Genomic DNA, 23,709 nt, shown 5'->3' on the forward strand with positions numbered 1-23,709 from the left:
TTGTATTTAAATCAACCTATATGAATCCATAACATCAATTTCAAGTTCAATTCTTTAAATTTTACAATCGCCCCTATGTTAAAATTTCATGCAAGTATTAGAGATTTTATATGAATAGAGTCTTGGAATATTATATTATATATATATATTTCTATTTTTATTAAAGATCTGATCCTATTGTTACTATTATGTTATATGACTATTGTGTACATTTTCGCCCTTTGCTATTGTGTTTTGTGGTTTAGTTCTATTTACCAAATCTTCATTTTTATTTCGTATTAATTTTATCTTTTAATTTTGTTCGCATAATCTTCCCTTTTCTTTTTAATCAATTTTTGCCTTCAAATCTTTCTCTCTTACTTATCTTTGTATTTCTTATCTCTCTTTTTCTTTCTCTCTTACTATTTTTATTTATTTATTTATTTGGGCTATTACAGCTCCTCTGGGTGGCTCCTCCGCCCAGTGTACTTCTCCTTCACTATGAGGCAATGGATGCTTATGTGTAGCCTGAGAATGGAAACCACGACATCACTGTTCACCCGAAATTATCCTCTCTCTCTGCGACAATATTACTATGAAGGTGTCGTTTTGCTTACCGTGGTGAGTCCTGAGTCGGCGGTAGTCTCTTTTGCAATGTAAGGTGTTCGTTATGATGTTGGATCTTATCTCTCTATCCAACGTTGTGTTCATTCGAAAGAAAACCAAAATGACCATTTGTCTTTTCTTTCATCCTCTCTCTGTTGGTGGAATGTTGTTGTGTGAGAGCTTGGTATTCATTTTTTTTTTACCTGACATTAATATTTTTAACCTTACAAAAATCATCTTTTTCTCTCTCTTCTAAAGTATAGGTCGATTTGAGGTGATGTGTCGAGTTGAGCATGACATAATAGTGTACCTTTTAAAGTGGATATGCTCCGCCTATTTATATTAATCCTATATGACACTACTCTAGAGTCCATACGAGAACTTTATCAACCACTTGGTTGCTTGCTCAAGGTTCCATTACTCCTTTGGGTAATAGGTTGGGTCCTTGGCTCGACTTCACGAATCTTCAAAACCTCATTTTTTCGGACGCTCATGACCATTAAGTTATTAACCCCAAAACAAATGTCCAAATCTCAGCTCACAAATTTTATTCGTAAGAGAGAAAACAAAGTGTATTATATGATATTTTATTGATTTTTTTTTTTTTTTACATTTAATTTACGTCAACTAAAAGTATTCAAATGAAGGAAGAGATGAGGTTGGTGAATTGAAGTCTAATATATAATTATTTTGTAGAATTTATTAAAATATTTTTAAGCAGCATGAATTATTCTCATAAATATTTATAATTTAATTAAATATTTATTAGTCAATGGAAATTAATTTTTTACTTGATTAATATTTTAACATTTTTAATATATTCTTAAAACTTTTAATTTTATATTAAATAGTTTACGATAAATTCAAATTTCAAAATTTAATCGAAGGATTAGATATATATTTGAATCAATTTCATCTATGAATTTTAATTTAACGTAAATATTTATACATTAGTCCTTGTTGCTAAAAAATTTATAAATCTTTGTTAAGTTGAACTTTAGGCAAGAATTTCATAAATATTTATTCTTTAGTCATTGATGCTAAAAAAAAATAGAGTTTTAGTCAATGATTTTAGAATACAAAATTAAATTATATATTATCATACCAATCCAACATTTCTCTCTCCATTGACCATTTCAACTTTCATTAACAACATACAAAGATCACAAGTGTGTTCAATTCAAACAAGTGAATTTGAATATCACAAATTAATATTTAACAAGTCATTACAAGTCATGGCATCATGTTTTACCGTTCATTATTCTAGCATCGTTCTATTTTTCTACGGAGTCTCTCTTGAAAGGATGATGTAAAACAGAGAGATCTCCTAGTACATAAATGTTCGTGAAAAGGAATCAACTCAAGGGAAAACTCTGATACTAAATGAAAAGGAATTATTACAAGGGAAGTAAGATTTGGATTACCTTGTTGATCGAATATCTCAAGGTAAGAACACTTGTTTGGAATTTGAATCACTCCACGAGAAAGATCAATTATGTCTAGCTTAAATGATTCTAAACGTACAATTTAAACTACATAGAATTGCAAAGGAAAGGTAAGAACACTTAACCCTAATGATAAGGAATCACTCCAAAGAAAATAAGATTTGGATTATCTTCTTGATCGAATATCTCAAGCAACAACATTTGTTTGAGATTCGAATCACTCTACAATCAAGATTGATTATGTCAAGCTTGAACGATTCTAAACATGCAATTTAAACTAGATAAAATTGCAAAGAAACTAGAAAAACACGGAGGTTCATTTTACTACATTTTCCAAGTCTACTTACAAAGATAACGTACATGGCATTATATAGCCTCAAAATTAAAACCCGCTTCCCTAAGACATTCCAAGAGTGGTAACTTTCATGTTTTGTGACTATAATTAGCCATCATAAACCTTAAAATACATTAAAGAAACACATAGCTTTAAATTATCATCCATCGTAAATTTGTAACCATCTCATAATAAATGAAACCGTATTTGAAGTATCTTGAAACCCTTGTTATATAAAGAACTTGATTCTTCTTAATGAATAATTGATTGGATCTTGAGTTCAAGATCTTTGACTTTATCTGGTTCATATCAGTTCATCCCATTGAATCTGCCCACTCCAAATTCAACTTTCGAGAATAGAAAACTTAATTCTATCTTAATGTCGTTGCTTGGAGCTCACACAAGCCAACTTTAAGCACCATAAATTTTTTGGTATATCATATTCATATATTTAGATATATTATAATCCATTAGCTTTCAGTTGAAGCAACTGCAATCCTTATAAATTTATGGGCTGGGTTTGAATAAGTAATCGAGATGGCAACTTCAAGTTTTCCTTCATCAACTTTCTTGGTCTACTTCATATTCAGTCTTCTCTCTATACACAGCTGCAAAGGTCATCCAAACACTTGGCCTAAAAATGCAGCCTTGTTCATCTTTGGGGATTCCTTATTTGATGCTGGAAATAACAACTACATCAACACCTCTTTCAAAGCTAATTTCTTGCCATATGGACAATCCTTCTTCAAATTCCCGACCGGGCGGTTTTCGGATGGCCGCTTGATTCCTGATTTCATTGGTAAATTAGGTCTCCTTTGATAACGATTTCGTTTTTATGTTATTTTTGTTGACGGACGAAGTTTGTTTAATTTACAGCTAAATATGCTAATTTGCCATTGATTCTTCCATATCTTCATCCCATGAACAAAAATTACGTTCATGGAGTGAACTTTGCATCAGCTGGAGCTGGTGCTTTAGCTGAAACCCATCAAGGACTAGTAAGTAAAATCTGGTCTTGTTGTTTCTTAATTACACTATTTGAAGGAGAGGTCAGCTATATTGTGTGTGTGTTGTTTACAGGTAATTGACCTGAAAACCCAGCTGAGTTACTTCAACAAAGTAACAAAGGTTGTTGAAGGGATAGGACATCCTGCAGAAGCTAAGGCTTTACTATCCAAAGCTGTCTACTTCATCAGCATTGGAAGCAACGATTATATTGCTCCTTTTACTACAAATTCCACCCTCTTCCAATCTCATTCTCCTCAAGAATACGTTGAGCTGGTCATCGGAAACTTAACCACGGTCATCAAAGTAAGTTGTAACAGCCCAAGCCTACCACTAACAAATATTATCGTCTTTGGGCTTTCCATTCTAGACTTCCTCTACAGGTTTTTAAAATAGCATCTACTAGGGAGAAGTTTCCACAACCTTTCATTCTCCTCCCCAACCAATGGGAGATCTCACAATCCACCCTCCTTCGCACTCGTTCCCTTCTCCAATCGATGTGGGACCTTCTACAATCCATCCTCATTCGAAGCCCAGCGTCGTTGCTAGCACACCGTCTTGTGTCCACCCCCTTCAGGGCTCAACCTCCTCGCTAGCACATCGCCTGGTGTTTAGCTTTAATACCATTTGTAAAACCTAAAGCCCACCGCTAGCAGATATTGTCCTTTTTGAGCTTTCCCTTTCGGGCTTCCTCTCAAAGTCTTTAAAACGCGTATGATAGAGAGAGGTTTCCACACCCTTATAAATAATGTTTTGTTCTCCTCCCCCATTGATGTTGGATCTCGCAATCTACCCCTTCGAGGCCCAGCCTCCTCGTTGGCACATCGTCTTGTGTCCACCCCCTTCAGGGCTCAGCCTCCTCACTGGCACATCGTCCGGTGTCAGACTCTGATACTATTTGTAAGAGCCCAAAATTCACCGCTAGCAGATATTGTCCTTTTTAGGTTTTTCCCTTTCGAGGTTCTTCAATGTTTTAGAGAAAGGTTTCTACACCGTTATAAGGAATGTTTGATTCTCCTCCCCAACGGAACGTGGGATCTCACATCAAACACCTCTAATTCGTTCATATTAAAAAAAAAAAAAAGATCTTTTCTGATATGAATGATTTGTTTGCAGGGAATCCACAAGAATGGAGGAAGAAAGTTTGCATTTTTAGGCGTTGGAGATATCGGGTGTGTACCCTTAGTGAAGGCAGTATTCTTACAAGGCAAAGATGAATGCTTTGAAAACATTACACAACTTGTAACACTGCATAACAAACATCTTTACAAAACCCTCCAACATCTTGAAAAGGAGCTTGAAGGATTTGTTTATTCCTATGCCGATTTATACACTTCAGCCAACCAAATATCAAACAACCCTGCTAAATATGGTAAGCAAAACTATGCATCTCAGCGTGATCATATTGTCTAGTGTTTCAATGAACTTACTGAAAGTTCATCTGTTTGGTAAGGTTTCAAGGAGGGGAAAGCGGCATGCTGTGGAAGTGGACCATTCAGAGGGTACTTTAGCTGTGGAGGAAGGGATGGACAAGAGTATGAGTTGTGTAGTAACCCCAATGAGTATCTATTCTATGATGCCACCCATCCCACTGAAAGGGCGAACCAATTAGTTGCTGAGTGGCTATGGAATGGGAGCTCCGGCAGCATCAAGCCTTACAATCTTAAAGCTCTATTTAATGTTTAAGTTGATGGTGCGACATGTTTGTTAATGCAATAAGTGGGGTTCAACCCTTATAGCTTAGTAACATATTGGGTGCAACCAATGGTAGTGTGCTTAATTTACCCAAATAAGTATTTTAAGTTGTGTCTGTTAAACCTAAAATAGATCATAACTGTATATACTAAAATAGTCTAATATTTACTAGTTGTTATGATTTGAAGGGTTTGTTACCAAATCTATGATTTTATGGTTTGTTACCAAATCATAGATTTGGAATGTAATCTTCATTATACGCATCTATAAATACATGAGGTCGTGACCCATATAGGTAATCGTGCCATTCAATCTAACATGGTATCAGAGCATGAGCTAGAAGGGCTAGGCCAGTTTCAACAATATGACGATGCTTGCGTTTAGCAGACCCATTTTGTTGATGTGTGTGAGGGCACGAAACACGATGACCAATTCCAAGGGAACGAAAAAATGTGTTATGAATTTTCTGATATTCCCCACCCCAATCAGATTGGACCCACTTGATTTTAATATCTAGGAGGCGCTCAACATGAGCTTGGAATTGCAAAAATATACGAGGAGCTTCTGTACGATCATGCATCAAATAGATCCACGAAAATTTACTGAAATCATCAATGAAACTAATATAATATTTAAAACCCCCAACAGATGGAGGTGCAGGGCCCCAAACATCCGAAAAAATAAGTTCCAAAGGTGACGAAGACCTATGGGAAGAACTAGTATATGGTAATCGATGACTCTTTGCTAACTGACACGCATTACAAACTGACAAAGATGACTCACTAGCACACGAAATATTATTTAGACGCAAAATGGATTTTATTACTTGAGATGAAGGATGTCCAAGACGTGCATGCCATTGGGCGTGAGTAGTAGATCTGCTCACCAAGGCGTGCTTGAGATTATCGACATCGGATATGTCTGGGCCTACTAACTCTTTGGATGCAGAAAATTTGGTGTCTACATCAGCTTCGAAATTGCCGCAACAATCCTCCGCGTCGCTGCCATGCGAATCGGCGTTGGTTGTTCCGCCAATGATTGAGGCCTCGGCTCCTCCGCCAGCAGATGATATTGCGCAATGCCCGGTCGAATCCTCGGTCGCTGGTCAACCAACTGCTATAGCATCGGTTGCTCCCCTCGCAACGGCTGATACGGCCGTCCCCTCAAATGTGGATCATGCACCTACTACTCATCCGTATGGTACGCGATTGAAGCACAATATCAAGAAACCCAAGGTGCGTACAGATGGAACAGTAACATATCTTGTAGCTCGGTCTTCTGCCTCTGAACCTACTTCACATATTACTGCTATGGAGCATCCCCTCTGCCGTCAGGCAATGAATGATGAATTTCAGGCACTTCAAAAAAATAAGACATGGCACTTAGTTCCTCCTCGTGCTGGTTTTAACGTTATTGATTGCAAATGGGTTTTCAAACTCAAACAAAAGCCAGATGGCTCAATTGATCGCTACAAAGCACGCCTGGTTGCTAAAGGTTTTAAACAGCAGTATGGCGTTGATTATGATGATACCTTTAGTCCAGTTGTTAAGCTCACTACCATTCGGCTCTTATTATCTCTTGCTATTTCTTGTGGTTGGGCTATTCGGCAGATTGATATTCAAAATGCTTTTCTTCATGGCCTTCTTAATGAAGATGTTTATATGAAGCAGCCTCCTGGATTTGTGGATTCTCAACACCCTGGTTATCTCTGCAAGCTGGATAAGTCGCTTTATGGCTTTAAACAAGCTCCGCATGCCTGGTTTTCTCGCCTTAGCTCCAAACTATTACAGCTGGATTTTACACCTTCAAAGGTTGATGTCTCTCTTTTTATTTTTAACAAAACGGGCATTCAGATGTATATCCTCATCTACGTTGATGATATTATTATCATCAGCTCATCTTCTACGGCTACTGAGAAACTTCTTACACAGCTTCAGGATGATTTTGCCGTCAAGGATCTTGGTATTTTGAGTTATTTTCTTGGGATTGAGGTCCGCCATACTTCTAGTGGACTTATTCTCACACAACATAAATACATTCGAGATTTATTAGCCAGAACCAATATGCTCACCTCCAAAGGTGTGCCCACACCTATGCTTCCCAGTGAGAAGTTGTTATTGAATGGTGGTGAAAAGCTCTCACCTGAGGATACTACTCGCTATCGAAGTGTCGTTGGTGCTCTCCAATATTTGTCTCTGACACGTCCTGATATATCCTTCTGTGTCAACAGAGTGTGTCAGTTCATGTCCTCTCCGACTTCTATACATTGGGCGGCAGTCAAACGAATTCTCCATTATCTACATGACACTATTGATATGGGTTTGTGTCTTACAAAGTCCAGCACTGATTTGTTGAGTGCCTTTTCAGATGCTGATTGGGCTGGTAATCCTGATGATCGTCGAAGCACTGGAGGCTATGTGATCTTCTTTGGTGGCAATCTTATCTCTTGGAGTTCGAGGAAACAATCGACAGTTTCTCGTTCTAGTACGGAAGCCGAATATAAGGCGGTTGCTAATGCCACTGCCGAATTAATTTGGATCCAAGTTCTCTTGCGTGAGCTCGGGATCTCGCAAGCGCGAGCGCCTAGCCTATGGTGTGACAACATTGGTGCCACCTACCTATCCGCCAATCCAATCTTTCATCGACGGACGAAGCATGTTGAGGTTGATTATCACTTCGTTCGTGAACGAGTATCGACTCGTCAGCTTGATGTTCGACTCATATCTTCCAAGGATCAGCTCGCCGATATCATGACAAAGCCACTGCCAGCTTCTTCTTTTAGCTATTTTAGGCGCAATCTGAACTTAGTAGTACATCTTGAAGGGTTTGTTACCAAATCTATGATTTCATGGTTTGTTACCAAATCTATGATTTTATGGTTTGTTACCAAATCATAGATTTGGAATGTAATCTTCATTATACGCATCTATAAATACATGAGGTCGTGACCCATATAGGTAATCGTGCCATTCAATCTAACAGTGTCTTCATTTGAAGAATGTAAGGTTCTTCTGATCTCTGGCTTTCATCATGTACGTGTGGTGAAATATTTATGAATTTTGATATTCAAAAGCCATAAGACTGTATTATAATTGAGAATGTTTGCTTAATCCACAGGACCGTGGGGGTATGAAGTTCTCTATTTATAATCAAATAAATTAAAAGAATATGAAAACGGTAATAAATGAAAATGGCAATATATGGAAAGATATCAAATATGATATATATGGTAAACTATAATTTAGTATTAAATATCCTTAACACCCGCAAGCTGAGCGTCGGATTTGAACGAACGTGAAGCTTGGATCTGAAAATTTAAGGAGAGGTCGAGAAACACTTTTCATGAAGATGTCAACAACCTGGTTCGGAGGAGACGTCGAGAAACACTTTCTTGCCCATCGAAAACTGTAAAGGGATCGTCGCTTAGTGGCGATGCTGCTGCCTTGGCTTCGGGGAGAATATGTCTAACCCATGAAAAGGGATCGTCGCTCAGCGACGATGCTACCTTGGCTTCGGTGAGAATATGTAACTCATGAAGAGGGATCGTCGCTTAGTGACGATGCTGCCTTGGCTCCAGTGATAATATTTCTAACCCAAGAAGTAGAAGGGGAAACCTAGAGCAAGGGACAAAGACAATGTTGAAGCCAGAAGAGTCACCACAGTGTGCGAAAAAGCCAATTTTGGCAAGAAGGGAGGCGGTGACTTGGTTGGCAAAGAGGCCAGTGTGGAACTCAGATTTCGAGGTAAATCTCTGAAGAAGGTCGATAGCCTTCTCGAGATTCTGTATATTTTCGATGAGAATGTTGATGAGGATCATGAGGTGATGGTTTTTGTGAACGTTGAAGGGAAGATTGGGAAGAAAATAAAAGAGGCTATATTGGTTAAGGGAAAACCAATTGGGTTGGAAAAGGTGAGGTTATATGTATAGAGTATGGCGAAAGGTGATTTGGAGGTCAATAGGATGGAGCCGAAGAGTGATCAATCAGCTCCGCCTGCGGCAGCCATGGCAACTACCCATGTGGCGTCAAAGCCAGCAGGGGTGGTGGAAAAGAACAGTAGAGGATTCAGAAGCCATTGAAAAGAAAGAATCGGAATTGCTAAACTGAAAGGGCTAGGATACCATGAGAATGTTTGATTAATCCACCACACCTAAATGGTGTGTGAAAGTTCTCTATTTATAATCAAATAAATTACATGGATGTGCTCATTCTAAAACTAGGAATTTAAATGAGTTTACCTTATGCATGTGTCACGGTCTCTACTCGTGATGCCACCGTCATCCGTACATGTGCGCCTTGCCTTTACCTGAAAAATGATATGGCACACAGCCTGAGTATTTCGAAGAATACTCGGTAAGTGACCCACTATAGGGGGCCATGCAAATGCAAACATATGCAATGATGCTCTTGTGACCTATCTCTATCTCATCTAGGGGTGACCTCTAGACTACTATGGATGTGTAGTACTTCCCTACACACAACCCACACGTGCGAGTGTGAATCTCCAGGGGGCTCGCACACCCCTTGAATCTTTTCTGGTAAAGCTACTCTGTAGCAACGTCCGGAGGTCAGCAGAACCTTGGTGTCATGCTCCCCATGAACACCCTCATCATCATATTGTGCTCGTCTGCATTCATCGTCTCTAGGAGAAGTATCCCTATGCTTATGAATATACAATATGCACGAGGTCCCTCTAATTTCCATCTTATCATCTCTTCTGACACAAGCCTCTAATCTCATCTCTTTTTTACATTAAGTAACACATGTTCGTGGATATCTATATTAATATCATTTCCATGCTCTTAGGGTTATGTCCTAGGTCGATCTATCGACATGATGCAATATGACGTTCATCATCATATAGCATGCTTAATATAGAAACATCAACATATTAAGATAACTTCATGCAAACACATCATACTCATCATATTGTCATGAAGTGCATCAAACACATCATGTACGTCATACATCGAAATATATATAAATTACGTATATTATCATGCATCACAACTCAATCATCAGAACTCATACATCATCATGCTCATACATCATCGTATAACTAGTGTACAACATCATGCGACATAACTCATACATCATAAATATAAACATCGCATACATCATCATACGTCATCTCAAACATGTCTAATTGTAACTCATATAATTTCTAGTCTATCCTATGGTAAGGCCACTTACTTAATTAACTTAGGATAGTGTCACCAATTTATTCTTAATGAAAGTTTGATTTTTGTCTTTTGTATTTAGGTAATTTATATGAACCCATGACATCAGTTTCAAGTTCAATTCTCCAAATTATGATTCAATTCTCCAAATTTTCTGCTGAGTAGAGTCTTAGAATATTATATTATATAATATAATATATATTTCTATTTTTATTAAACATTTCATTTTCCATGGTTACGAGAGATATTGTTACTCTTATGTTCGATGGCTATTGTGTGTTTTCTCGCCCTCTGTTAATCTATTTTGTGGTTTAGTTCTATTCACTAATCTTCATTTTTATTTAGTATAAGTTTTATCTTCTAATTTTGTTCACATAAACTTTCTTTTTCTTTCTAATTGATTCTTACTTTTAAATCTTTCTCTCTTACTTATCTTTTCTTTATCTCTCTTTCTCTTTCTCTTTCTCTCTTACTATCTTTATTTATTTGTTTTTTTGGACTATTTTCTAGGCTCCTCGACCCCAGTGTACTTCTCACTCTGAGACCATGGACGCTTATGTGTAGCCTGAGAATGGAAACCACGATATCACTGTTCACCCGAAATTATCCTCTCTCGCTCCGACAATATTACTATGAAGGTGTCGTTTTGCTTACCGTGGTGAATCCTGAGTCGTCGGTAGTTGCTTTTGCAATGTAAGGTGTTCGTTATGATGTTGGATCTTCTCTCTCTATCCAGCGTTGTGTTCGTCTTTCCTTTCATCCTCTTTGTGTATTAATCTCTTATTTTTCTTGTAGGCAATCTTTAGGAAGCTTGGTATTGACAAAATTAGTATTTCTTTTTTTAAGTCCTTACAAAAATCAAATCTTACTGACAAAATTTGTTTATTTATATTAATGGAATATCTAAGTAGTTTTGGTTACTTCTTTTTTCTCTCTCTTCTAAAGTATAGGAGGTGATGTGTCGAGTTGAGCATGACATAATAGTGTACCTTTTAAAGTGGATATGTTCCGCCCGTTTATATTAACCCCTATATGACACTACTCTAGAGTCCATACGAGAACTTTATCAACCACTTGGTTGTTTTTTCGAGGTTCCATTACTCCTTTGGGTAATAGGTTGGGTCCTTGGCTCGACTTCACGAGTCTCCAAGACCTCGTTTTTTCGATTTTTGGACGTTCATGGCCATTAGGCTATTAACCCCATAACAAATGTTCATGGCCATTAGGCTATTAACCCCATAATAAATTTGTAACTATCTAATAATAAATGAAGCCCCATTTGAAGTATCTTGAAACCCTTGTTGCATAAATGAGTTTAATTTTCTCCTTGTTGCATGTGACGCATCGAGTTCAATTTTAAAAGATCCCGACTTTATCTTGTGGTAATTTGAATAATATTTTTCACAACTATCTTTTAAGTTCATATTCTATAATTGAGATGTTTTGGTTCATCAATTCATCTCATTGAATTTGCCCGCTCCAAATTTAATTTTTGAGAATAAAAAATTTAGTCCTATCTCAATATCATTGCTTGAAGTTAACACAAACTAATTTAAGCACCGTAGATTTTTTAGTACATCATATTCATATATTTTGGAAGACAATTAATAGATATATTATAATTGATTAGCTTTGAGTTGAAGCAACTCCAATCCTTATCTCATTTTGGGAGTAAATAAGCTTCATTATAAATTGATGGGTTGGGTTTGAATGGAAGTGCGGCGAGTAATTAAGATGGCAACTTCATGTTTTCCTTCATAATCTTTCTTAGTCTATTTCATATTGAGTCTTCTCTCTATACACAATTGCAGAGGTCATCCAAACAATGCAGCCTTGTTCATCTTTGGGGATTTCGTGTTTGATGCTGGAAACAACTACATCAACACCAATATCAAAGCTAATTTCTGGCCATATGGACAAACCTTCTTCAAATTCCCGACCGGGCGAGTTTCGGATGGCCGCTTGATTCCTATTTCATTGGTAAATTAGGTCCCGTTTGATAACGATTTCGTTTTTTAAGTTATTACTATTTACCATTGAGGGTCAAAGTTTGTTTAATTTGCAGCTAAATATGCTAATTTGCCATTAATCCATCCATATCTTCATCCCATGAACAAAAATTACGTTCATGGAGTGAACTTTGCATCAGCTGGAGCTGGTGCTTTAGCTGAAACTGTTAAAGATCACGTATTTGTTTAGATTGCGGTCAGTTAGTATCTAATTAAATCTCCGTTAGGAGTTAGATACAGTTTTTTATTTGATTTAGTTTTGATTTGTTTAGATTTTATTTTGATTTGTTTACTGGTTTGTTACCAGATTTTTAGGTAGATTTTCTGAATATTTTTTTGTATTCTCTGTATAAATATGGAGCATTCTTGCTCTTCATAATTCAATCATCTCATCTACCATTCAATAAATCCCTCCTTCACTAACAATTGGTATCAGAGCTATCTTCTTAAGGGATCTGTGAGATTAAAATGTGAGAATCAAGTTTTTCAGCTGTTGCACCACCAGTCTTCGATGGAGACAATTATCAAATGTAGGCAGTTCGTATGGAGACTTATTTGGAGGCCTTGGATCTTTGGGAAGCAATAGAAGAGGATTATGAGGTCCCTCCGCTTCCAGCAAATCCTACTGTTGCACAAATCAAATTACAGAAGGAAAAGAAGACAAGGAAATCAAAGGCAAAAGCTTGCCTATTTGCCGCTGTATCTGAAATGATCTTCATGCGAATAATGTCCCTCAAAACAGCAAAAGAAATCTGGGATTATCTCAAGGCTGAATATGAAGGAGATGAGAGGATTCGTGGAATGAAAGTCCTGAATTTGATCAGGGATTTCGAGTTGCAGAAGATGAAGGAGTCAGAGTCAGTAAAAGAGTACTCTGACAGACTTCTCAGCATCGCCAACAATGTGAGATTGCTTGGTTCTGTATTAAATGATTCCAGGATAGTTGAAAAGCTGCTAGTCACTCTTCCAGAGAAGTTTGAAGCCACCATTACTACTTTGGAGAACACCAAAGACTTGTCAAAGATTTCTCTTACAGAGCTCTTAAATGCTTTACAAGCCCAAGAGCAAAGGAGGTCTATGAGACAAGAAGGGGTGATTGAAGGTGTCTTACTTGTTAAACATCAAGACAGCCGCAGGTATAAAAACAACAAAAATTTCAAAAATCAATTGACGTATGGAGATTCATCTGCCAATTATCAAAAGACAAAAGGAGGAGGTTTCAAAAAATCCTATCCACCTTGCCGCCATTGTGAGAAGAAAGGTCATCCACCATACAAGTGTTGGAGAAGACCTGACGCCTTCTGCTCCAAATGCAATCAACTTGGACATGAAGCTGTGATCTGCAAAGCCAAAGATCAAGTGAAAGAAGTAGATGCACAGGTAGTTGATCAAGAAGAAGAAGAAGATCAATTGTTTATGGTCACTTCTTCCTCAAGCAAAGAATCAAGCGAGAGTTGGTTCATTGATAGTGGGTGCACAAATCACATGACATATGACAAGGAGTTTTTTGAGGAATTAAGAGACACTGAAGTCAAGAGAGTGAGGATTGACAATGGTGAACACTTGGAAGTCAAGGGAAAAGGCATAGTAGCTATAACAAGCTATGCAGGTACAAAATTAATTCCAGATGTTTTATTTGTACCTAAAATTGATCAAAATCTGTTAAGCGTTGGTCAGTTACTTGATAAAGGCTATAAAGTGTTGTTTGAGAATAAGGAGTGCTTGATCAAAGATGCTAGTGGCAAAGACTTGTTCAATGTCAAAATGGAAGGAAAAAGCTTTGCTCTAAATCCGACGGCCTTTATATCCAGAGTTAGTGTCACTGAGATTTGGCACAAAAGACTTAGACACTTTCATCATCGAGGTTTGCTTCAGATGCAATCAAAGAAGCTGGTAGAAGAACTCACTGACATTGATGAGGACATGTCTCCTTGCTGTACTTGTAATTTTGGGAAATAACATAGGCAACCCTTTCCTAAACAGGCATGGAGAGCCTCGAAAAAGCTACAACTGGATCATACTAATCTTTGTGGTCCTCAGCAAACACCATCATTAAATGGTAATCTTTATTACATTACTTTTATTAATGATCTAACAAGAATGTGTTGGATCTTCTTTATGAAGCAAAAGTCAGAAGTTGCAGGTGTATTTTGGAAATTCAAAGCCAGAGTTGAAAATGAAAGTGCATGCTTGATTCAGACTATAAGATCAAATAATCGCAAGGAGTACACTTCAGAAAATTTTATCAGGTTTTGTGAAGAGGCTGGAGTTGAACATCAATTGACAGCATCATACACTCATCAACAGAATGATATCAGTGAAAGGAGGAATAGATTCATAATGGAGATGACGAGATGCATGCTTCATGAGAAGGATCTTCCAAAACATTTTTGGGGGAAAGCAGCAAACACTGTTGTGTGCTTGCAAAATCGAATTTCAACCAAAGTTGTGAAGGACCTGACACCATTTGAAGTTTGGTATAGTTATAAACCTTCTTTAAAGTTCCTTAGAGTATTTTAGTGTCTTTGCTTCACTTGCATTCCACACGTCAAGTGTGATAAGCTTGACAAAAAGACAAAAGCTGGCATCTTTGTTGGGTATAGCACTATATCCAAAGCTTATAAAGTTTTTCAACCACACACTAGTCGTGTTATTATGAGCCGAGATGTTCATTTTGCTAGAAATGAGCAATGGAATTGGGAAGAACTAACAAAGGTGAATCAGATTTCTAATGCACCAAACAATTTAATCTTTGGTAGCATGTTAGAAGAGTCTGAAGATGAACGACTAGAAGAGTCTGAAGATGAACCACAATACGCTCTAGTTGATGATGCACCTGTTAGAGGAGCTTTCGGTGATTGAGAAAAACAAAATCTGGGAGTTGGTTGATCGACCTCTAAACAAAAAGATAATTAGAACACGATGGATGTTCAAAAAAAAGCTAGAAGTTCACAGCATCTAAACAAGGAGGAGTGTTAAAGATCATGTATTTATTTAGATTGCCGTTAGTATCTAATTAAATCTCAGAGTTAGATTTAGTTTTTGATTTGATTAGATTTTGTTTTGATTTGTTTACGGGTTTGTTACCAGATTTTCTGCCGATCTTTAGGTAGATTTTCTAAATTTCTTTTTGTATTCTCTCCAGATATATATATATAGAGCATTATTGCTCTTCATAATTCAATCTTCTCATCAACTATTCAGTCACTTCCTCTTTCACTAACCGTAGTGGACAATATTATACTATTATACTAGATATTATTTCATGTTCTTGTCTTTAATTAAATGATATTAGAACTATATTGTAACAACGGTCCATAAGAATAATAATAATTGATTCCTCTCTCTCTACTATCATACCTCCTCCCCCAAATATCTCTCTCAAACACCTCACAATGATATCAACTCTTCAACAAAAACAGAAAGTAAAATAGATGGCAGATTTTGGAAAGAATGGATTAAAGAGACAGAAAAGTTATGAGTAAGTTAGATCTCTTTCTCTTTTATCTTTTGCAATTATTTACATTTTAGATATCATTTTTGTGTTACAGAAAAACGGGACCTTTCAATAGGATTATCTTAAAAGAAAAAAAATAACAAATTGATTAAAAATTGGCCAAAAACAATTGAGATGATTAAACTGATTTTTTTATTGTATGGTGTGATTCAAACGGTGGAATAATATTGGTAATTTTTTTTATATGCACTGTCAAACACAAATTGATTTCTAAGAATAAGAATTAAGGCCATGGTTGGAACTTAATTTTGAAATATCACAAGTTAAGAAAGTAGAGAATACGGTAAAAGACAGAGAATTAAACTTGAAATTGATGTATGGGTTCGCATAGGTTGACTTGGATGCAAAGGACAAAATCGAATTTTTATTAAGGATAAATTGGTGACACCTGCCTAAGGTAATCGAGTAAGTGATCTTACTATCGGCATGGTTATATTTGATATTGACACATTCCCCATGGTTCTGTATGTGTCATATATATTGATATGTGTGAATTGTTTATGAATCGATATGATTATGGTATGATGTGTATATGTTATGATATGTGAATTGTGTGATGATACTTACAATATGATGTGCTCAATGATATGTTTGAGATAAGATATGAGAAGGATGCGATAAAAGTACTGTAACGATAGGTCTAAGAACGATATGACTATAAGGATATGATTATGATAGATTGATAGAACGATATGGTTAGGATACGTTCTTCTAACGGTAAGACTAGGATATGTTCATTAAACAATATGATTTAGGATATGTTGAGATATGATATGACAAAAGTATGTTCATGAAATTATACGACTCTGAGATGTATAAGGATAATAAGACTATGACAAGTTTAGGAATCAATATGGCTAAGATGTGCATATGGAAACGATATGACTAAGGTATGTTCATGAAATGAAACGACTATGAGATGTATAAGGACGATAAGACCGTGACAAGTTTAGGAAACGATATAGCTAAGACATGCATATGGAAACGATATGACTACGAAGTGTTTACGAAATGATATAATTATGATACGACATGTGAATGACGGATATATATATATATAATATATTCTGATATGATATGAAATATGTTATAATACGAGATATGTGATAAGTTGACATGTTTATGATATGATATATTCTTATGCGATATGTGATGATATGATATGTATATGATGAAAACTGTTGTGTCTAGAAGCATGGAATGTTATGGTAGGACATATTTATGTAATCTAAATGATATGATATGATTGACATGCAAAACGACGAACTAGCATGAAATACAACATCGGTGTATGCAGGAAAGATATGATAAACAATATGAAAAATGATATGATATGTACGAAACGCTAGCGGGGTTGTATTAAACAATAATGAAAATAAAAGAATATTGGGATCTCATACATTATTGTGTGCTCATGCGTTGGTGATACTCCTATTCCTTCACAATGGAACAGACGTGTACACTACTAGGCAAAAGAATGATCATTATGTTTGACATAATGTTGTCGTAACGGCTACTACTTCTAACGGGTGTCTGGCATAGAGATCTACCAGAATATGCTCGCCCGACAAGGAAAGGGGTCCAGTGGTATGCCAACCAACTGGTGGGTCCACACTCACATGTGTGGGTTGTGTGTAGAGTATAAAGTACACATCCAAGCGATCCGTAGTATCATAGGAAAACAAACTTTTATGATAGATCCCGTCATTGCATTCGCATACTCTTGCATTTAACCCTAATAGTGGGATCACTTACTAAGTATTTCTTTAAATACTCAAGCCACGTGTCACTTCTATTTCAGGTTAAGACAAGACATTCTTGTACGGTTGATGACGACATGGCAACTTGAGACCATGACACATGCATAAAGTAGTCGCATTTATTTTTCTTAGATTTAGGCTAGAATAGGATGTTTTTAATTTAAACGTTTATTTATTGTTTTTTATTTAAATGTTATTAATGAAGGTGATGTTATTATAAAAGTTAAACAAGGGATTTTTACATTCAACGTTCATGATATGAATACTACAGTGACTAACGACCTTAAATTAAGTATAAAATTTTAAATTGTTACATCGTAGTTGAGTTACTGTAGTTTTGTTGTAGTTTTGTTGGATAGTAATAAAATCCTTTGAGAGTGAAGGGTTGGCCTATTTTACAAAATGTATACTCATCACGGTCTTCGTGGACCCTTCCTTTTTCATTTCCTTGGCAAACAAGAATGACTTTCCCATGTAGCTTTCAAGTAAGCTAAATGGCGTTTCAAACTTGAGTTCTTCGCATTATAAGTAATCATTAATTGTAGCAGATTGAGCTATCAGGTCACCACATCACATGGCGAGTTCAACCAACCTGCGTCTGTGTGTTCTATTCATCTTCTTCGCTGTTGGGTGCGTTTGCATGCAGGATGAGCAGCTGCACATTCATCATGTGCCTCTCTTCACTTTTGGAGATTCCTTAGCTGATACTGGAAACAACAACTACATCAATACCAGGCGAATTGCCCAGGCAAATTACCCTCCATACGGCCAAACTTTCTTCAAATATCCCTCTGGAAGATGGTCCGATGGCCGAGTACTTCCCGATTTCTTCGGTACCTTCCAATCATTTCATCTCATTTTTCAATATGCATACACATTGAACCATGCATGTAAAGGCTGTTCTTTTCTTTTACGTTGCAGCTGAATATGCAGATTTGCCATGGCTTCTTCCCTATCTTCATCCCGGCAATAAGCGTTACGTTTATGGCACAAATTTTGCATCAGGAGGCGCAGGAGCTCTCTGTGAAACTAATCAAGGACTAGTAAGAGTTTTTCTGTCAACCTGAACGTAGTAGTAAAATGTTATATCATCACCTAAAGGATTATATATTCTAACACGTACGAATGAACCTTCAGGTAATAAGCCTCAAAACTCAGGTAAGGAACTTCAAGAAAGTGGAAAGGATTCTGAGAAAGCAGCTTGGAAAGACAGGAGTAAACACAATTCTATCAAAGGGTGTCTACTTAATCTGGATTGGGACCAACGATTATGCTGTCTACACCTCGGACTCGAAGCTTTTCAGTTCCTACTCATTGGAAAAATATGTTGACATGGTGATTGGGAACTTGACCTCTGTCATAAAAGTAAGTCAATGGATACCCTTTATGTTGAGGTTTAGGTTCCCTTTTGTTCCTTCCAATACTCAGTTGGTTCAACATTGAACAGGAAATCTACAAGAAAGGGGGAAGAAAATTTGTTGTGATGAATCTTTGGTCTCCTAACCATATACCTCTTGTGCAAGAAGAAGCAGTGGCATCACAAGGCAGAGATGCCCGATTGGGACAACTTAATCACCTTGTAGACTTGCACAACGGGCAACTTTACAAAGAACTCCAAAGGCTCACTACAAAACTCAAAGGATTCAAATATTCCCATGCTGATTCCTATAAAGTGGTCGAAGAAATAGCAAGCAACCCTGCAAAATATGGTACGTGAAATAAAAGAACCTTATCGAAGAACTTAATGTGGGTTTCTTTCTGATTGTTTGGTTTACTTGAAACAGGCTTCAAAGATGTGAAGGTTGCATGCTGTGGCAGTGGGAAATTAAGAGGAATACAAAGCTGCGGAGGGCAGGATACTGTAAAAGAATATCAGTTATGTGAGAATCCTAAAGAGCATTTGTTCTTTGATTCAAACCATGGGAGTGACAAAGGGTATCAAACACTTGCAGAGATGATATGGAATGGAGATTTGAATACTTCCAGGCCCATCAATGTCAAATCCTTGTTTCACTCGTAATTCTAGATTAAATGGACTCTAGTGAGTATTTATATTATCAAGCAAGAAAATAAAACTTTACGAGAAAAAATATATTACCCATGATTCAAAATCTCATTTATATGGATGCCTACTATAGTTTACGCAAGTAATTTCTCAAATATTCCTAAAAATTTAACCAAGATACCAAAGTTGAAGTCAAAATTTCAATCTCAAATTCTAAAACTCACAAGTTTGCAGCCCAAGAAAGGTGATACTCCTACATAAACAAGCAAACTCATACAACGATTTAATCAATTCTCGTTTGCAACCATCCCTCAAAACCAACTGGCAGCTGGAGGGGCGCCAACTTCAGCTGAAGGTGCTGGTGGTGGTACTGCAGCTTGCCATCCGTCTGATGAAGCAACTACAAAAGGCAAAACACAGAAAAGAAAGCATAAAAAAAGAATCCTAATATAAAACAACGTCCTTTTATCTGTTCGTCTCAAACAGACAAACCAACCTAATTCTTAGTTGCGTTGCATCTTAGGTTATAACTCCTGACTAATGATGTCTAAGATCGAAAAAAAGAGTTATGGAATGACAAACTACGTGGTAACTGGAACTGGACGGTGCTAATTATCAACATAAACCAAAGTAATTCATCTTAAGCTAAACACATGAATAAGCGCAAACGTTCAAATAAGTCATAAAAGGAATCTTGGATTTAACCTGGCTCTTGGGACCACTCGACATTTGAAACCGGTGGAGGAACTAAAGCAGCATCTGGTGGGGGAACCACATCAGGGGCACCCCATTGAGCATCAGAAATTTGTCCAGCCCATTGATCTGAGGTAACGAGCGGAGCAGCACCAAAATCTGCAATGCCATAATCTAGGGGCGCAGCAATAGCCTCTTCTTCCTCTTTCTCCTTGGCCTCCTCGGGCTCACGGTAGAAAAACAAATCCACCTGCATAAAAAACATGTGCATTAATTCAAGCCCAGGCTTTAATTCAACTTCCAACAACCAAGTGCAGAGCAAGGTTTATATGATAGAAAAGGTAACTCTGAGATTACCATCACATCCCATTTAAGCCCGGCACGGATTGTTCCACGCATCTGCAGGACCATCCTGGCCAAAAGCCAGAATAGACATCCTATGCTATGTTTCCCCTTGTTATTTGCTGGAATTCCAATATCAACATAACGCATTGGTGAATCAGTGTCACAAAAGGCAATTGTAGGAATGTTTCCAAGGGCACCTTCCTTGATGGGCTGCAAGCAAGAAATCAACCAGGAAACACAAATAGCAGCAACAAGTCACTAAAGGAGCAAACAGAAGTGAATCTAGAATTGCGAAAGAGAAGATCATCATTTCAATTTCAGCTAATAATAGAAAACTGTTATGGGACTTTTAAAAGACTCAATCACCTGATGATCAGTTCTAGGATCAGTAAGAATGAGAAGACGCGGCTCATTGAATGAGGTCTGAAGCTGGTTGGTGAAGGTTCCAGGGGTGTGCCTCCCGGCTATTGCATGAGCACCAGTGTATTGAGCGAACTTTAAGACAGCCCTCTGACCATAAGGTCTTGCAGACTGAACAATGATATCTTGTGGATTCTCAATACCCACAATGACTCTGGCAGCCAGCTGAAGTTTCTCCCATGTCTTACCAAGGTTAATAATGTAGATTCCTACAGAAATGAGAATTCGGAATAAATATCATCCATACTCAAATTGTAGATATCAGTCCTCTTTGAATAACTCAACATTACTGAATATAACAGACTGGAAAATGTTTCAAATCTTCAACCACAAAAGTTACGGCCATTGGGCAAAGACAAGGAAGCAACTACGCGCGTTCATTATCATTCAATGTCTGATTCCGAGAGTATTGAAACCGAGAATGAAGGAGCAACAAATGTGAGGGTCTAAAATTGAAGAGTAGTGATAGCATACCATCGTTCCGACGCTTGAAAACGTAACGCTCCATTTGGAAGTTGCAATTCTTAGTGCCTAGATGAACCTCGGCAGCCAACATCATCTGGATATCGGCCTCCTTCTGGGAGAGTTGACGTGGTGGTGTTGCAGTCGCCATGTCCGGATCGTTGTGATGAACCGAGAAAGAAGGAGCAACAGAAGGGTCGGGAGGGTAAGAAAGATAGAAGAAAGCAAGAATACTAGCTAGGGTTTTCTACCTTGTTTTCCTTGGCCCAAAACAGAGAATTACAAAATAATTTCAAAACTGCCATCCATAATGAAATGGGCCTGGGCTTAGTTTCAATATCAGCCCAACTTTTCTATTAAAAAAATAATAACAAAATACATTTGTCCTTTTTAAGATTGTCTTGTGGTGGCATGAATATGGTGTGTTTAGGGTTGTTTAAGATTCTTATATATTTGTTTTATTCTATATTGTTAGACCATCACGACTCCCCTAATATGATATTATCCACTTTGAGCATAAGCTCTCATGACTTTGTTTTAGGAGCCAAATCCAAAAGGGTTTGCCAAAGGAGAGAGAATTCTTTGTTTATAAACCTATGATCATTCTCTAAATTAGCCGACATGGGACCATGGGACTTATGATATCATCCATTTTGAGCATAAGCTCTCATGACTTTGTTTTAGGCTCTCCCGAACCCAAAAGTGTTTGCCAAGGGAGAGAGTATTTTTTGTTTATAAACTCATGATCATTCTCTAAATTAGCCGACATGGGACTTATGATATTATCCACTTTGAGCATAAGCTCTCATTACTTTGCTTTGGGCTCCCCCAAATCCAAGAGGATTTGCTAATTGAGAGAGTATTCTTTGTTTATAAACTCGTGATCATTCTCTAAATTAGCCGACGTGGGACTTTCATCATCCAACCCCTCCCCTTAATCAAGGCTCGACTCTTTTCGAATCTTAGTCATTTTTTATTGTCTTCGAGGAGGCTTAAAGTCTGTCGTTCGACATTTGAAGATTTATCAATTTATTGACACGATTAAGTTTAGGGCATGACTCTCCACAATAATATGATATTGTCCACTTTAAGCATAAGCTCTTATTACTTTGTTTTGTGCTTCCCCAAAAGGTCTCAGGAGAATTATTAGCAGAGGTAGGTTATCATCAAACACATAAAAGCTCACAAAAGTAAAAATTTCCGAGTTTCTTTATCTCCGGGAAAGGCATAATTGTTCGCATAAGAAGCATCCTAAGAAAAGAAAGATCGACCCCTACATCCTATAAGACCTTCTCATATCTTCTTCTTCGAGCTCAAACTATAGAAGAAAGAACAAAAGAGAAAATATCATATGCCTCTGGAGCAAGGGCTAAGTAGACCTCATTGAGGACAACTCAACTCATAATGTTCATACATCTAATTGTTCAAAGGTTGCAAATTGTTTAGTTGACTTTTACTAAGACCATCATCATCTACTGGCTACACTTGAGAAAAGAAACACCCAATCACTGAAACTACTCATTTCTTAACTCTTCCAAGTTTCATGGAAAAAACAGAGCATGAATAAGGAACACAACCACAACACCATATCCACCATATCCACCTAGCTACAAATTCTCTTTACACAAAACAGCCACCATAAAAAAAACAAATGGCGTACAACCACCACCTTCGACTTTCAGGCGACGGCGACCTGCACCGTTTTGGGCTTGGGAGGCGGAGGCAGCTTCCCCACAACCACCACCAGCACCCCACTCTCGCACTTAGCAGAAACGGCAGAAGTATCGGCATTCTCCGGCAGCCTGAACTTCCTCACCATCTTCTGCGGCGCCTTCCGCTCAAGCCTCAAATACTTGCACCCTTCCTCCTCCCCATCCTCCCTCTTCCTCTTCCCTCCACTCCGAATCACCAGCGTGTTCTCCTCCTCCACCGTCACCTGAATGTCGGATTTCGACAGCCCCGGCAGGTCCATATAGAACACGTATTCCTTCGGAGCGTCAAGGATGTCAGTCGGGATGCTGGACATGCCCTTAGGCTCCCGAGCATCGTTGGAAATGAAGGCTAATTTCTCGAGGGCTTCAGGGGAAGGGAAGAGGGTGCTTATAGCCTGCACCAAATGTCCGTTGGATGAGTTCGAATCGGCGGCCCTGCTCATTGTGAGAGATTGTTACGGCGGAGAAACGGGAATGCGATTGGCGGGGAAGTTGGGGGCGAATTAAAAAGAAGAGGAAGGAAAATTCCAGAGGCTGCTTTAG

General features: G+C 37.7%; 4 protein-coding genes across 4 annotated transcripts; 2 read left to right on the forward strand and 2 right to left on the reverse strand.

The window, feature by feature from the left end:
• Positions 1-2,901: 2,901 nt before the first annotated feature.
• On the forward strand, positions 2,902-5,381 carry LOC111457921 (GDSL esterase/lipase 1-like). The gene is made up of 5 exons (XM_023100373.1): positions 2,902-3,163; positions 3,241-3,362; positions 3,445-3,675; positions 4,486-4,741; positions 4,823-5,381. The coding sequence occupies exons 1-5, from the start codon at positions 2,902-2,904 to the stop codon at positions 5,053-5,055; spliced, it is 1,104 nt and encodes a 367-aa protein (XP_022956141.1). The 3' UTR covers positions 5,056-5,381.
• A 12,686-nt stretch (positions 5,382-18,067) lies between these two features.
• LOC111457919 (GDSL esterase/lipase 1-like) lies at positions 18,068-19,645 on the forward strand. Its single transcript, XM_023100372.1, has 5 exons — positions 18,068-18,362; positions 18,451-18,572; positions 18,667-18,894; positions 18,977-19,238; positions 19,314-19,645. Exons 1-5 carry the CDS (start codon positions 18,104-18,106, stop codon positions 19,547-19,549), a joined length of 1,107 nt encoding a protein of 368 aa, XP_022956140.1. The 5' UTR covers positions 18,068-18,103; the 3' UTR covers positions 19,550-19,645.
• Positions 19,612-21,704, reverse strand: LOC111457923 (40S ribosomal protein SA-like). The gene is made up of 5 exons (XM_023100375.1): positions 21,467-21,704; positions 20,939-21,201; positions 20,585-20,782; positions 20,240-20,477; positions 19,612-19,934 (listed from the first exon to the last, which is right to left on the reverse strand). Exons 1-5 carry the CDS (start codon positions 21,603-21,605, stop codon positions 19,846-19,848), a joined length of 927 nt encoding a protein of 308 aa, XP_022956143.1. The 5' UTR covers positions 21,606-21,704; the 3' UTR covers positions 19,612-19,845.
• Positions 21,705-22,942: 1,238 nt separating this feature from the next.
• LOC111457774 (17.4 kDa class III heat shock protein) lies at positions 22,943-23,709 on the reverse strand. Its single transcript, XM_023100170.1, has one exon. The coding sequence runs from the start codon at positions 23,607-23,609 to the stop codon at positions 23,133-23,135; it is 477 nt and encodes a 158-aa protein (XP_022955938.1). The 5' UTR covers positions 23,610-23,709; the 3' UTR covers positions 22,943-23,132.

Source organism: Cucurbita moschata, unplaced genomic scaffold, assembly GCF_002738365.1.
Source record: "Cucurbita moschata cultivar Rifu unplaced genomic scaffold, Cmos_1.0 Cmo_Scf00020, whole genome shotgun sequence".
Taxonomy (NCBI): Eukaryota; Viridiplantae; Streptophyta; class Magnoliopsida; order Cucurbitales; family Cucurbitaceae; genus Cucurbita; species Cucurbita moschata.

What these genes read in the sequence shown, in the direction of transcription:
- LOC111457921 (XM_023100373.1), top strand. Translation starts at nt 2,902, where the DNA reads ATGGCAACTTCAAGTTTTCCTTCATCAACTTTCTTGGTCTACTTCATA. An exon ending in CTGAAACCCATCAAGGACTA is followed by an intron (nt 3,363 to 3,444) that starts GTAAGTAAAATC and finishes TGTTGTTTACAG; the next exon opens with GTAATTGACCTGAAAACCCA. An exon ending in AAACAACCCTGCTAAATATG is followed by an intron (nt 4,742 to 4,822) that starts GTAAGCAAAACT and finishes CTGTTTGGTAAG; the next exon opens with GTTTCAAGGAGGGGAAAGCG.
- LOC111457923 (XM_023100375.1), bottom strand. Translation starts at nt 21,605, where the DNA reads ATGGCGACTGCAACACCACCACGTCAACTCTCCCAGAAGGAGGCCGAT. An exon ending in GGCTTAAATGGGATGTGATG is followed by an intron (nt 20,478 to 20,584) that starts GTAATCTCAGAG and finishes TTTTTTATGCAG; the next exon opens with GTGGATTTGTTTTTCTACCG. An exon ending in CGAGTGGTCCCAAGAGCCAG is followed by an intron (nt 19,935 to 20,239) that starts GTTAAATCCAAG and finishes TGCCTTTTGTAG; the next exon opens with TTGCTTCATCAGACGGATGG.
- LOC111457919 (XM_023100372.1), top strand. Translation starts at nt 18,104, where the DNA reads ATGGCGAGTTCAACCAACCTGCGTCTGTGTGTTCTATTCATCTTCTTC. An exon ending in AGTACTTCCCGATTTCTTCG is followed by an intron (nt 18,363 to 18,450) that starts GTACCTTCCAAT and finishes TTTACGTTGCAG; the next exon opens with CTGAATATGCAGATTTGCCA. An exon ending in AAGCAACCCTGCAAAATATG is followed by an intron (nt 19,239 to 19,313) that starts GTACGTGAAATA and finishes TACTTGAAACAG; the next exon opens with GCTTCAAAGATGTGAAGGTT.
- LOC111457774 (XM_023100170.1), bottom strand. Translation starts at nt 23,609, where the DNA reads ATGAGCAGGGCCGCCGATTCGAACTCATCCAACGGACATTTGGTGCAG.